Below are 14,730 nucleotides of genomic sequence, written 5' to 3'. Positions count from 1 at the left end.
TCAGCCTCCTGAGTAGCTAGGGTTACAGGCACATGCCACCATGCCTGGCTCATTTTGGTATTTTTAGTAGAGAGAGGATTTTACCAAATTGGCCAGGCTGGTCTTGAACTCCTGGGCTCAAGCGATCCTCCTGCCTTGGCCTCCCAAAGTGATGGGATTATAGGTGTAAGCCATGGCACCTGGCCAAAATAGAAATTGAAAAGGCATGAACAGGAAGGTCTCACTACGAAGGTGACATCTGAGCAAAGATCTGAAGAAGCTGAAGGAAGAAACAGAGTATCTGCAGAACATTCAGGTAGATAAAAGGGTACGATGGCCAGCTGTGGTGGCTCACACACGTAATCCCAGCACCTTAGGAGGCCAAGGGAGGTGGATCACTTGAGTTCAGGAGTTCGAGACCAGCCTGAACAATATGGCAAAACCTCATCTCAACAAAAACCACAAAAATTAGCCATGGTGGCACATGCCTGTAGTCACAGTTACTTGGGAGACTGAAGTTGGAGGATCGCTTGAGCCTGGGAGGTAGAGGCTGCAGTGAGCTATGATCACGCCACTGCACTCCAGCATAGGTGACAGAGCAAGACCCTGTCTCAAAAAAAAAAAAAGGTATGAGCAAATGCTGTTGAGATGACAGCATATCTGGGGAAAGGAAGGAAGGAAAGGGGCCAATGTTGGGGGGAAACGTAAGATGGAGAGAATAACAGTAAGATAACAGATGTAATTGAATGTGTAGAGTTAGCTTAAATTATCTTTAATGAAGGATCAGATACCTTGGAGCAGTGGTTCTCCATCCTTTCTAGACATCTGAATTATCTGGGGAGCATTAACAACAACACTGACTACCAAACCCCACCCTCAGAGATTCCCATCCAATTGGTCTGTGGTGGGCCAGGGACAGGTGTGTTATTTAAAAATTCCCCAAGTGATCCTAATATGAAGCTGGGTTGAGGACCACTGGTTTAGTGTTAACGAATTTGTTGAAACCTCAACTAATGTGACTGCACTAAAAGGAGTACTTTAGACCTCAGCTAATTTGGCCGAACTAAAAAGATGCAAAAAATTTGCATAGAAAATTATGCAAATGAAAAACTGGGGCAGCTGGGTATAGCAGCACATGCCTGTAATCCCAGCACTTTGGGAGGCTATGGGCAGACTGCTTGAGCCCAGGAATTCGAGACCAGTCTAGGCAACATGGAGAAACCCCATTTCTACAAAAAATTAGTCAGACATGGTGGTGCGTGCCTGTAGTTCCAGCTACTCGGGAGGATGAGGTGGAAAATCACCGGAACCCAGGAGGTCGAGGCTGCAATGAGCTATAATCACTCCACTGCACTCCAGCCTGAGCAACAGAGGAAGACCCTGTTTAAAAAAATAAATAAAAATAAATTTAAAAAGGAGGCCAGGTGTGGTGGCTCATGCCTGTAATCCTAGCACTGTGGGAGGCCGAAGTGGGTGGATCACATGAGGTCAGGAGTTCGACATCAGCCTGGCCAACATACTGAAACCCAATCTTTACTAAAAATAAAAAAATTAGCTGGGTGTGGTAGTGGGCACCTGTAATCCCAGCTAATCAGGAGGCTGAGGCAGGAGAATCACTTGAACCTGGGAGGCGAAGGTTGCAGTGAGCCAAGATCGCGCCACTGCACTCCAGCCTGAGCGACACCATGAGACTCATCTCAAAAAAAAAAAAAAAAGGAGCAATGTGTATCAGTAGGAACAGAATACAATGAAGGAGCTCCCCCGTCAGAAATCAGGACTGTTGCTAAGGAAACAAAGTAGTAGCAGCAATACTTGAGTCTTCCTAGAGGCCAGTTCTTCCCTTAGCCTTCCAGGAGCTCTCAATACACACAGCAGATTACACATACATTTCTCTCTGTTCCCTTCTCAAACTTCACCAAAATGACAGGAAAGCAATACAAAAAGGTGAAAACCCACAGAAAGAGGGAAAAAAAAAAAACAAAAGAAATAGCAGCAAAATTTTGGAAAATGGTTCCAGTGTGTCGAAACTGAAACTTAGCTGCCCACGAGAGAGGTCAACAGGAGGAAAGCGGACTGGCAATGAAGAATTCCAGAAAGGGTCAATAATTGGTGGTGAGGCAGGAGGCAGGTCTCGGCTCAGCACCAGACTGAAGACTGGCTGAAACAGGGAAGAGGCACCAAAAGCATCTCCCCAAAAAACACACCTACCAGTGCCACGACAGTGTGCCAATGCCATGGTAATGCTCCAGAAGTTACCACCACTTTTCTAGAAATGTCTAATAGCCCACCCCTTAATTTGCATATAATTAAAACTGGGTATAAATATGACAGCAAAATTGCCCGAGCTGCTACTTGGGACACACTGCCTATGGAGTAGCCCTGCTCTGCAGGAGCAGTCACGGAGCTGCAACTCTGCTGCCTCAATAAAGCTGTTTTCTTCTACTACCAGCTTGTCCTTGAATTCTTTCCAGGGCAAAGCCACGAACCTACCCAGACTAACCCCCCAGTTTTGGCGCTCACCTGCCCTGCATCAGTGGTAACCAGGTACCTCTGAAAGTAAGGCCAGAAGTGAGGCTAAAAACAGGAGGATGGCAAAAGCCTATCTTGGGAACGATTAGAGTCCCAGAGTCCTCTCCCCACCCAGTTCAACCAAGCAGTTGCCCCTTCCTAATCCCAAGCAGAGACTTTTAGTCCAGCACTTTGGGAGGCCAAGGCGGGCGGATAACCCGAGTTCAGGAGTTCGAGACCAGCCTGACCAACATGGTGAAACCCTGTCTTTACTAAAAACACAAAATTAGCCAGGCGTGGTGGTGCATGCCTGTAATCCCAGCTACTTGGGATAGGCCAAGGCAGGAGAATAGCTTGAACCCGCGAGACAGAGGTTGTGGTGAGCTAAGATCACATCATTGCACTCCAGCCTGGGCAACAAGAGCAAGACTCTGTCTCAGAAATAAATAAATAAATAAATAAATAAATAGACTTTTCGTTTCTCAACAGGTGAAACCAAACTCAAGACTTCAGGCACAGTTGACAATAGGGATAAGGCACCATATTGACCCGGGGAGACAGTGAAAGTCTACATTATAAACTGAAGAGGTCAATTTCCCCCACCCAACTCACCTTCTGCACTTGCACTGGTCCTAGCACAGACAGCAGATCAGCCCATCGGTACTTCACACCTAAATGTCAACAACCATTGAGAAACTCCTTGGCCACAAAGCCAAATATAAAAACAAACAAAGAGAAAAACCGAATTGCTTTTCAGCAATTGACAAGCTTACCCTCAAGTAAGGAAATGCAAGGAACCCAGAATGCCAAAACAATCTTGAAAAAGAACAAAGTTTGATGACTAACAGTTCCCAATTTCAAAACTTACTACAAAGCTACAGTCCTCCAGGCTCGGAGGCTCACGCCTATAATCCCAGTACTTTAGGAGGCCCAGGCGGGTGGATCCCGAGGTCAGGATTTCAAGACCAGCCTGGCCAACATGGTGAAACCCCATCTCTACTAAAAATACAACAATTAGTCAGGCATAGTAGCAGGCACCTGTAATCCCAGCTACTCAGGAGCTGAGGCAAGAGAATCGCTTGAACCTGGGAGGCAGAGATTGCAGTGAGCTGAGATAGCACCACCGCCCTCCAGCCTGGGGGACAGAGCGAGATTTCATCTCAAAAAGAAAAAATAATAGTAATTCTTAAAGAACTTTTGACAGGGCCAGGCACAGTGGCTCACGCCTGTAATCCCAGCACTTTGGGAGGCCGAGGCAGGCGGATCACGAGGTCAGGAGATCGAGACCATCCTGGCTAACATGCTGAAACCCTGTCTCTACTAAAAAATAGAACAAAAATTAGCCGGGCATGGTGGTGTGTGCCTGTAGTCCCAGCTACGAGGGAGGCTGAGGCATGAGAATGGCATGAATCCGGGAGATGGAGCTTGTAGTGAGCGGAGATAGCACCACTGCACTTCAGCCTGCGCAACAGAGCAAGACTCCGTCTCAAAAAAAAAAAAAAAAAAAAAAAAAAAAACTTTTGACAGGAGAAAACAACCACACATCAGATTGCGCACATGGCAGCTCCTGCAATAACTGAAGCACCTGATCACTTTTATCACCCTACTTCAACCACACATCAGATTGAGCACGTGGCAGCTCCTGCAATAACTGAAGCACCTGATCACTTTTATCACCCTACTTCAGCAACAACCTTTAACACCTGTCAATCTTCTGGAGGCTAATAAACTGAACCACTCATTTGCCTTTGAGTGATCCTGAGCAAGTTCCTTACTGAGAGGATGGAGAGGAAAAAGCAAACTCAGTTTCTTCCTGCTACACTCTCACAACACAGAATACTACCTTTGATTTAAAAAAAAAAAAAAAATTTAGAGACAGGATCTCACTATGCTGCCCGGGTTGGTCTAAAACTCCTGGGCTCAAGTGATCCTCCTACCTCTGCCTCCCAAAGTGCTGGGATTACAGGCACGAGCCACCACACCCAGCCCCACAGCATACTTCTGACACCAGATGTGCAGAAGCCCCATACGCCAAGCAAGCAATCAATTCTGCAGCTGGCAGACACCAGCTGGTGTCCTCCAATTCAGTTCCTACACTATCCACCTGGAAGTAGCATCAGATCCCACAAGTTTAGTCCCCAAGACTGCCCCCGACTCGCAATGTCAATTGCAAGCTCCAGGTTGTTTTACCAGTGCTGCCGACCGACCGACTATAAATCAAAGTTCTTAGGATGGATAAATTTGCTAGAGTGGCTCACAGGACTCAAGGAAACACTTTATTTGTATTTACTGATTTATTATAAAGGATATTACGAAGGATACAAATGAAGAGATGCTAGGGCAAGGCATGTGAAAAGGGGTGCAGAGCCTCCAAGCCCTCCCTGGGGACGCCATCCTCCAAGAACCTCCAGGTGTTCAGCCATCCAGAAGCTCCCCAAACCCAGTCCTTCAGGGTTTTTATGGAAGTTTCATTATGCAGGCATGATCAATTAAGTCACTGGCCACTGGAGATCAAGTCAACCTTCAGTTCCTCTCCCTGTCCCAGAGGCTGGGTATAGGACTAAAGGTTCCAACACTCTAACCACAAGGCTGGTTTCCCTGGCCCCACCGGTCCCCTCATCCTGAGACTATCCAGGAGTCCCCAACCAAAGGTCAATTTTTAGCACAAAAAAAGACACTGGCTAGGTGCAGTGGCTCACACTTGTAATCCCAGCACTGTGGGAGGCCGAGGCACGTGGATCACCTGAGCTCAGGAGTTCAAGACCAGCCTGGGCAACATGGCGGAATCCCATCTCTACTAAAAATACAAAAATTAGCTGGGTGTGGTGGCATATGCCTGTAGCCCCAGCTACTCAGGAGGCTGAGACATGAGAATCGCTTCAACCCGGGAGGCAGAGGCTGCAGTGAGCCAAGATTACGCTACTGCACTCTAGCCTGGGTGACACAGCAAGATTCTATCTCAAAAAAAAAAAAAAAAAAAAGACACTGATCACTTGGGAGATTTCAAGGATTTTAGGAGTTATAGGTCAGGAAAGGGGAGGAAGACTATATATTTCACAAAATCATACCTACCCTCTCTAAATCTCAGTTTTCTCATCTGTGAAATAAACCCAATAATAATAGTACTTACTTTGTAAGATTACTGTACTGACTACATGAGTTCAGGTAAAGCAGAGGACACACAGTAAGAGCTCTTCAAATATCAACTCCAAACGAAACCCCTTCTCGGTCCTGAAATTCTAGGCTCTGGCATTATAAGCACCTCAATTCCTAAAATTCTTCACCCAGCTTTGAGTGAAAAAACCAATGAACATTGATCTTGAGATGAAAAGACCTGTGTAGAAGGAGCCAGGGAAAAGCAGAAATTACTCACCAGTATCAAGGTTTTATTTCTTGTTTTTAAAAAAATTTTTTCAATATAATCCATGGGTTCACAAAGATTTTATTTCTAATTAACCAGCTCTTATAGAAACAGGCAGAGCTTATTTCTAACTAGAGATCAACAATGCACCCACTTTATTTATTTGTTTGTTTATTTATTTATTTATTTGAGATGGAGTCCCGCTCTGTCGCCCAGGCTGGAGTGCAGTGGTGTGATCTTGGCTCACTGCAAACCTCCACCTCCTGGGTTCAAGCGATTCTCCTGCCTCATCCTTCCGAGTAGCAGGGATTACAGGTGCCCACCACCACGCCTGGCTAGTTTATAGTATTTTTAGTAGAGATGGGTTTCACCACATTAGCCAGGATGGTCTCGATCTCCTGCCCTCATGATCCACCCGCCTCGGCCTCCCAAAGTGCTGGGATTACAGGTGTGGCTCGAGCCGCTGTGCCCGGCCTGCACCCATTTCTTGAAAGATACACAAGGAAAAGCTCTGTCCAAAAGATTCTCCTTTTCTTCATAGGCTCATGCTACTCCAACACTAATGCTTCTTTCTTGGCCTCCTTCCTCTGCCCAGCATTGAGTTACTACCTTCCATTCTCCAAAGGCCCATATTGAAAAACAATCAAACAGAATCAACTTTGCCAAATGACATCCTTACAAAGACTAAGCACGGAAAAAGAGAAAACGGGAGGGAGCAGGGAGGTACACTATTGGAAGCCCCGTGGAATTATAAGCTAAGAATAAAAGAGGCCGACTGGAAAGCAGATCTGAAGACAAAACAAGAAGCAAAAGGCATGGGTGACTTGAGGAAGAGGATGGGCCCTAGGTCAGGACTGCCATGTCTTGGTACTTGTTATTTTTTATTTATTTAATTATTTTTGCAATGGGGTGACTTGAGGAAGAGGACGGGCCCTAGGTCAGAACTGCCATGTCTTGGTACTTGTTATTTTTTATTTATTTAATTATTTTTGAGATGGAGTTTCACTCTTGTTGCCCAGGCTGGAGGGCAGTGATGCAATCTCGGCTTACTGCAACTTCTGCCTCCTGGGTTCAAGCGATTCTCCTGCCTCAGGCTCCCAAGTAGCTGGGATTACAGGTGTCTGCCATCACGCCTAGCTAATTTTTTGTATTTTTAGTAGAAACAGGGTCTGGTCTCAAACTCCTGACTTCAGGTGATCCACCCACCTCAGCCTCCCAAAGTACTGGGACTATAGGCGTGAGCCACCATGCCCAGCTGGTATTTTCCTAACAATTATTATTAGTAGTAATGATTTAAATCACTGAATATTTGCTATAAACTGCGGTGGGGTGAAAAACAGGGAACTGCAACCTCCTAAAAAGATTTTGGTTAGAATCTAACCTGTCACATCATCCAGGGGGAAACATCATCCCTTTTGTTCCCATCTCTCAGAAATTCCAGAGCCCTAGCCAGGTATGGTGGCTCACACCAGTAATCCCAAACACTTTGGGAGGCTGAGGCAGGAGGATCACTTGAGCCCAGGAGGTCAAGACCAGTCTGAGAAACATAGTGGGACCCCATCTCTACAAAAAATTTAAAAATTAGCTAGGCGTGGTGGCACATACCTACAGTCTCAGCTACTTGGAAGGCTAAGATGGGAGGATCACTTGAGCTCAAAAGGTTGAGGCTGCAGTGGGCCATGATCATGCCACTGTACTTCAGCCTGGGTGACAGAATGAGACCTTGTCTCAAAAACAAAACAAAACAAAACAAACAAACAAAAGAAATTTCAGGGTCCATTATGTGCAGTCCTAATAAGATAATAACAAAGAGGAAGGGGCCCCAGGTGGAGGAAAACCATGGACAGTTGTTCTGAGAAATGATTAATCACAAACAGCCCTCAGACACATCGATCCCCACATAGTCCCCTCCAGCACGACCCTGTAAAACTTCCCTCCATCCCCTGCCTCTTTGCAGACAGTCCCTTCTCTGCTGTGCTGCCCATTGCTTTCTTGCAACATGTTTTCACACTTTAATAAATCTGCCTTTCTTTACCTGATAAATTCCTTTCTGCCTATGACACATAATAGTCCTAAGGGACTCAAAGTCGCTCAAAAGCAACTCACTGATTTGATTCCATGGGAGTTTATGTTCATATAGCCATTCCGCCCATCTTACTAATGATAAGTGGTAGAAGGATCAGATCTGGACTCTGAAGACCAAGATTCAAATGGCTATCTCTTTCATTTCTTAGCTACCTGACCTCATGAGGATCACTTCACCTCAACAAGGTTAAATGTATAAAATGGTGGGATGCCTGACAACATGTATTCAATACATGTTTGAAAAAACCAATACATATTTTAAACATAAAAAGCCCATTATCCATCCATCCTGGAGGCCTCTAAACTGGATGCTAACCGGGAAGCCAGACTAATTACAGAAATTGGCACTCAAATTCATTTCAGGGGTGCTACAAAGATGCACAGTTGGAAGAGTAGCCTCCTTAAGAAAAAAGAAACCCATTAGCTTGTGGTTTTCAAAAAGATTAAAAAAAAAAAAAAAAAACCACTATTCCAGCACTTTGGGAGGCCGAGGCAGGCAGATCACTTGAGGTCAGGATTTTGAGGCTAGCCTGGCCAACCTGGTGAAACCCCATCTCTAGTAAATACAAAAATTAGTTGGACACAGTGGTGGATGCCTGTGATCCCAGCTACTCAGGAGGCTGAGGCAGGAGAGTCACTTGAACCTGGGAGGTGAAAGTTGCAGTGATCCAAGATCGTACCACTGCACTCCAGCCTGGGCAACAGAACAAGACTCCAAAAATAATAAAATAAAAAAAAAGAGGATCTCTAGAAAAGCCTCTCTCTGAAAGTGATGGCTGAGTAAAGATCTGAGGAGGTGAGGGAAGGAAGGGGACGTGTGGCTGAATGGGGGCAAAGGGGTCCAGGCAGAGTTCAAAGCCCCAAAGAAGGAGTACCCCTGGCAGGTTTTGGGACCAGTCAGGAGGCCAGTGTGGCTGGAGGGGATTGAGTGAACAGGAGTGGAGAGAGGAGGTCGGGGTGGTGGTGGGTATGGGAAGAGAGATCAGGTCATGGAAGGCTTGCAGGCCATTATAGGGTATTGGTTTTCACTCCAGTTAAGCTGGGACAATTGGAGGGTTTGAGTTGGGCAGTGGAGTGGACAGGATCCATCCTGCCTTTTAACAGACTTGCACTGGGTCCCATGTGGAGAAAGTGAAGGCCAGCCAGGGTGGAAGAGGGAGACAAGTTAGGAGGCTGTTGCCATCATCCAGGGGAAAGATGCATCCAGGGTGTACTCTGAAGTACAGCCAGTAGGCTTTGTGGACGAGCTGAGTTCGATGTGGGGTGTGAGAGGAAGAGACGAGTCAAGGGTGATTCCAAGGTCTTTGGCTTGAACAACTGGAGGAATGGAGTTGTCATTAATCATATGGGGAAGGCTATATGAGGGCAGGGTTGGGGCTCAATTTTGTTGATGTTGATTATAAAATGCCTGATAGGAATCCACATGAAGATATCGTGGGCAATTGGATCTGGAAGTCTGGAGACAGGCCCAGGCTAGACATACAAATATGGAAGCTGTTAGCATGTGGATAGTATTTAGAGTTCAGAGACTGAGCCAGGTGCAATGATTCACGCCTGTAATCTCAGCACTTTGGGAGGCCAAGCAGGAGGATGGCTTGAGGCCAAGTGTTAAAGACCAGCCTGGGCAACAGTGAGACCCTCTCCCCTCCACTCCCCATCTCTACAAAAGCAAGACGGAGTCTCGCTTTGTCACCCAGTCTGGAGTGCAGTGGCACGACCTTGGCTCACTGCAACCTCCACCTCCCCAGTTCAAGCAATTCTTGTGCCTCAGCCTCCCGAGTAGCTGGAATTACAGGCATGTGCCATCAAGCCCAGCTAATTTTTGTATTTTGGGTAGGGATGGGGTTTCACCATGTTGTTGAGGCTGGTCTTGAAATCCTGACCTCAAGTGATTCGCCCGCCTCAGCCTCCAAAAGTGCTGGGATGACAGACATGAGCCACCGCACCTGGCCAGGATCCTATGTAAACTGCAACCTACATCCCTCTTCCCTGCTTTATTACAACGTAATACATATTCTACTTAGTTATCAATGTGGCCTTCTCTAATCAAATTGAAGATCCACCAGGGTGGGGATCCTTGCCTTTCTTGTACTGCTATATTCCTGGCATTCAGAACAGGTTTGTCCAATAGAAATAAGATGGGAGCCACAAGTGCAAGCCACCTTTATAATTTTTTATTTTTCTAGGAAACACATTTTAAAAACAAAAAAGTGCTGGTGTCAAGTCAAGGTTAAGTGGGGGAAAAAAAGACAAAAAGGTGAAACTTTTTTTCTTTTTCTTTTTTTGAGACAGGGTCTCACTCTGTCACCTAGGCTAGAGTACAGTGAGTGGCACAAGATCACAACTCACTGCAGCCTCCACCTCCCCAGGCTTGGGTGATCCTCCCACCTCAGCCAGGCGGGCACCACTGCACCTGGCTAATTTTTGTATTTTTCGTAGAGACAGGGTTTCGCCATGTTGCCCAGGCTGGTCCCAAGTTCGTGGGCTCAAGAAATCCATCCACCTCGGCCTCCCAAAGTGCTGGAATTATAGGCATGAGCCACCATGTCCAACCAACTATTTATAATTATGTTGTATTTAACCCAATAAATCCAAAATGTTACATGTTTACACATATTATATGATCATTTCCTACAACATAAAAAGTATCAGTGAGACATTTTACTTTTTCTTTATGCTAAGTCTTCAAAATCCAGAATGTATTTTATGCTCACAGCATAGCTGCAGTGCTCAACAGCCCCATGTGGCTAGTGTACACCATACTGGACTGTACAACAATGCTTAGCAAAGACAGAGGGGGTACTTATAAATATTCATTGAAAGAAAGAATGTTTTCCCAGGAAGAGGAAGCTATGGTAGAGTACAGCGTTTTCTAAACTTCATTTACTCACATTTTACATTCACAACTTTTTCTGTGTGATCTTTTTCCTTAAAATGTCACACTTTTTATTCCTGAAAAATTATGTAAAACTTTCAGTTGGGCATGGTGGCTTACGTCTGTAATTGCAACACTTTGAGAGGCTGAGGTGGGAGGATTGCTTGAGTCCAGGAGTTTGAATACAGCCTGGGCAACATAGCAAAACCCCTGTCTCTACAAAAATTAGCCAGGTGAGGTGGCACCCGCCTGTTGTCCCAGCTGTTTGGGAGGCTGACATGGGAGGATCACCCAAGCCCAGGCAGGTCAAGGTTACAGTGAGCCGTGATATTGCCACTGCACTCCAGCCTGGGCAACAGAGTGAGACCCTGTCTCAAAATAAAATAAAAATAAATTTTTCTATTTTGTCAGTAAATGAAAAAGAATGGGTCTAAGGATTAAGGGCCTGGGCTTGAGTGCCTACTCATTTACTAGCTCTGGAATCTAAAGTAAGGACTTCACTAAGCCTCAGTCTCTTCATCTGTGATACAGGGACAATACTGACCACCCCAATTTCACAGGGAAGGTTAAGTGAGATGTTGGTATATGCTCTTTGCAAATGCGAAAGTAATCATGAAGTGAAAGAGACTGAGAAGCCAATCCAAGTCTTTCTCTCGAGCCTATTTTCATATGGACCAGTAACACAGATAATCACAAGCTTGTCTGACAAGAGAAAGAGTAGAAGACTTGGGTTCAAACCACTTATCACCATTTATGCCAGTGTGACTTTTAGAAATGCATTTATTCACCAAATATTTATCAAGTGCCCACAACATACCAGGCATTAGGCTAGGAGCCAAAGAAAATATGAAACCTGCCCTTGAAGGATCTGCAATCTAGCAGGAAGAAAAGAGGCCAGCAAACAAGAAACAGCAATAAATTGTTTTTAAAAATCAAATCGTCTCTCTTAAGTCTGTTTGTTCCCTGTGAAATGAGAATAACACCTTCCCAACCTCACTCATAGAAGCTGCTACAAAAACTAATTTCTAAATGTTTGTCAAATAACTCCAAAAACTTGAACTCATAATACATTAGGAAAGTACTTTTTCCTACTTGTAACCCAAAACGACGCTGGCTGCTGTGAATGTCGTTTGAACATTCGTTCCAGTTACACTGCACTCATGAAACTCCCTTCGCTTCTGCAAATTTTAGTAAACATGCGAAACAGGACGATGAACAGGCTTTAACACAAGTATTCAATCTCAAAATCATGATCCAGGTCACAGTTCTAAGGAACATAACACAGACCTCTCAGTCACCCTACCTAGTTACAGTTCATCAAGATAAGCAGTCACACGCTAAGGGAAACTGAATAATTTAAACGGAAGAAAGAGGAAAAGTCATAAAGCAGTCTAGGTAGACACTCCTCTGTCCAAGATTTCAGCAGTCACTATGTTGCTGAGGTAACGCTGGGCTAGGTCAACAGTGTAAGCTAAAAGCCATGTTATGGGCAGAGCAAAGTGCCCACACTTCTTTTTTTAATTTATTTTCTTTTTTTGTTTTTTAAAGCCTCGATGATGGCCCGTTCAGGGAAAATCTCAAATAAAAATGAGCTGAAGGGCTAGGCTCCCAAGAAGTGGAAATCCTACCCACGCAGGACTAAGTGGGCGCGAGGAAAGCAAGCGACCAAGATTCTGTGATCCCTCCTGAAGTTTAAAAACTGAATGGGACCGTCATCAAAGTCTCGGCAACAATCATTTCCAAAGAATAAGGAAGGGAGAGACTCTCAGAGGGGGTCCAGGCAGCATCTTCTTCCCTCTTGTTCCACACCATAAACCCATTCTCAGGTACCCACTTCCAGCTCAGTTTCAAGTCGCCCCTTCCCCTGGTCCCGATCCCTCCACAAAGATCGCTCCTCTCCATGCCTGGGCACCTAAGCTCCTCTCCCCTTCCGGGAGGATTCGCTCCAGCTGCACCCTTGGCTGCCGGGGCGCCCATCTGGGAGCAGCCCCCGCGCGGGCCGCGGCGCGCCCACCCCGCTCGGGCGGGAGCCGGGACACCCCTCCTCGGAGGCCGGAACCGCCGCGCCAGGCCCCTCCCACAGGAAGCCGCCGCCCCCCGGCGCCCTGGCCGCACCGCCCCCGGCCCACCCCGCGCCGCCCGCCGCCCCCGGCCCGCCCCGCGCAGGCAGCCAGCCCGCCGCGCCCCCCGGGCCGGCGCTCGCTACCTGCCGTGGCCATAGAAGCGGCGCCCAACTCCTCTCCTACTTCCGCCTTCCACCGCCCGCACTCGGGCCGGGTCACGTGACCGCGCGCGGTCACCTGACCCGGAAGAGGCTGGCCAGGCTCGCAGGTGCGAGCAACCTAGGCCTGGCCGGGGCACTTCTGGCCTCGAGGAGGCAGTTTTAGCGTCTTTGCATTTGAAAGTGGAAGGGCTTTCTGCTCGCCGGATGCTCCCGGGCAATCAAATAAATTGAGGACTCACTGAGTGCCATTTACTCTGCCCATCAACCTTATGGAGGCAGGGACAGGTACTAGCCCCATTTTACAGGTGAAACGAGACCTTCAGCCTATTAAGTCAACAAACACTTAATTGAGCTCTTTAGTAGGGTTGCCAGATAAAGTACAGGACACCCACTTAAATTTGAATTTCAGATAAACAGCAGTGTAATATGTATGTCCCAAGTACAGAATGGGATGTATTTATACTAAAAAAGTATTTGTTGATTATCTGAAGATCAAATTGAATTGAGTATCTGTATTTCTATTTCCTGGCAACCTTATGCCTATTATGTGCAGGCACTGCTTTAACATCCAGGATCACAAACATCTCAGCCTTGTGACATAAAAGTACAAAAGCTTAAAATCTCCTGCTTGGATCCATAAAACCCCCCTCCACACTAATCCAATCTCATTCCCTTAATCTACAGGGCATAGAGAATTTAACGAATTACAATTCAGGTAAGTAGGTAGGTAGTAGGTAGGCAGGCAGGCAGGTAGGTAGGTAGGTAGGTAGGTAGATGGATGATAGGCATTTTGTTTTTGTTTTTGTTTTTGAGATGGAGTCTCGCTCTTTTCGCCAAGGCTGGAGTGCAGTGGTGCTATCTCAGCTGACTGCAACCTCCACCTTCCCGGTTCACGGGATTCTCCTGCCTCATCCTCCCCAGTAGCTGGGATTACAGGCATGTACCACCATGCCTGGATAACTTTCGCATTTTTCAAAGAGACAGGGTTTCCCCCATGTTAACCAGTCTGGTCTTGAACTCCTGACTTCAAATGATCTGCCCGCCTTGGCCTCCCAAAGTGCTGGGATTACAGGCATGAACCACCATGCCTGGCAGAGAAATTTTTTTTTTAAGAGATGGGTCTGGATAGGTTGCTTCGGCTGGGCTCGAACTCCCAGCTTGAAGCAGTCTTCTTGCTTCAGCCTCCCAAGTAGCTGAAACTACAGGTGAATGTCGCTATGCCTGCCCAATAACTATTTATTTATTTATTTATTATTTATTTATTTATTTGAGACAGACTTTCACTCTTGTAGCCCAGGCAGGAGTGCAGTGGCTTGATCTCAGCTCACTGCAACCTCTGCCTCCCAGGTTCAAGCAATTCTCCTGCCTCAGCCTCCCCAGTAGCTGGGACTACAGGCACCCACCACCATGCCTGGCTAATTTTTGTATTTTTAGTAGAGATGGGGTTTCACCATGTTGGCCAGGTTAGTCTCAAACTCCTAACCTCAGGTGATCCACCCACCTTGGCCTCCCAAAGTGCTCAGATTACAGGCATGAGCCAATGCACCCAGCCTTCAAGAACATTTTAAATCGACATTCTTGACTGATGTTCTGGACAAGTTGAATGAAGGCTCAGTTTAATCACCATTGATTGAAATTAATACTAATGACATAATTAGCCTCAAAGACTTGTACTAATTATTCTGTTATTTTTGGGTC

General features: G+C 46.3%; 1 protein-coding gene across 3 annotated transcripts in view; it reads right to left on the bottom strand.

The window, feature by feature from the left end:
• WWP2 (WW domain containing E3 ubiquitin protein ligase 2) overlaps positions 1–13,122 on the bottom strand; it is a 179,958-nt gene extending 166,836 nt beyond the window's left edge. The window contains exons 1-2 of one of the 3 annotated variants that reach the window (XM_033218841.1): positions 13,015–13,104; positions 5,618–5,821 (exon numbers count right to left, since the gene is read on the bottom strand). Coding sequence is in view for 1 of the 3 variants with exons in the window: in XM_033218839.1 (XP_033074730.1) it covers positions 13,019–13,027 (9 nt within the window). In the remaining 2 variants the exon portion in view is untranslated. Of the gene's footprint in view, positions 1–5,617; positions 5,822–13,014 lie in introns of all 3 variants that reach the window. The other 2 variants (XM_033218840.1, XM_033218839.1) reach the window with 2 other exon arrangements.
• Between the last annotated feature and the right edge of the window lie 1,608 nt (positions 13,123–14,730).

Source organism: Trachypithecus francoisi, unplaced genomic scaffold, assembly GCF_009764315.1.
Source record: "Trachypithecus francoisi isolate TF-2019V2 unplaced genomic scaffold, Tfra_2.0 Lachesis_group10, whole genome shotgun sequence".
Lineage (NCBI taxonomy): Eukaryota > Metazoa > Chordata > Mammalia > Primates > Cercopithecidae > Trachypithecus > Trachypithecus francoisi.
The sequence above is the reverse complement of the archived record's forward strand: the minus strand, read 5'-3'. Positions and strand labels throughout refer to the sequence as shown.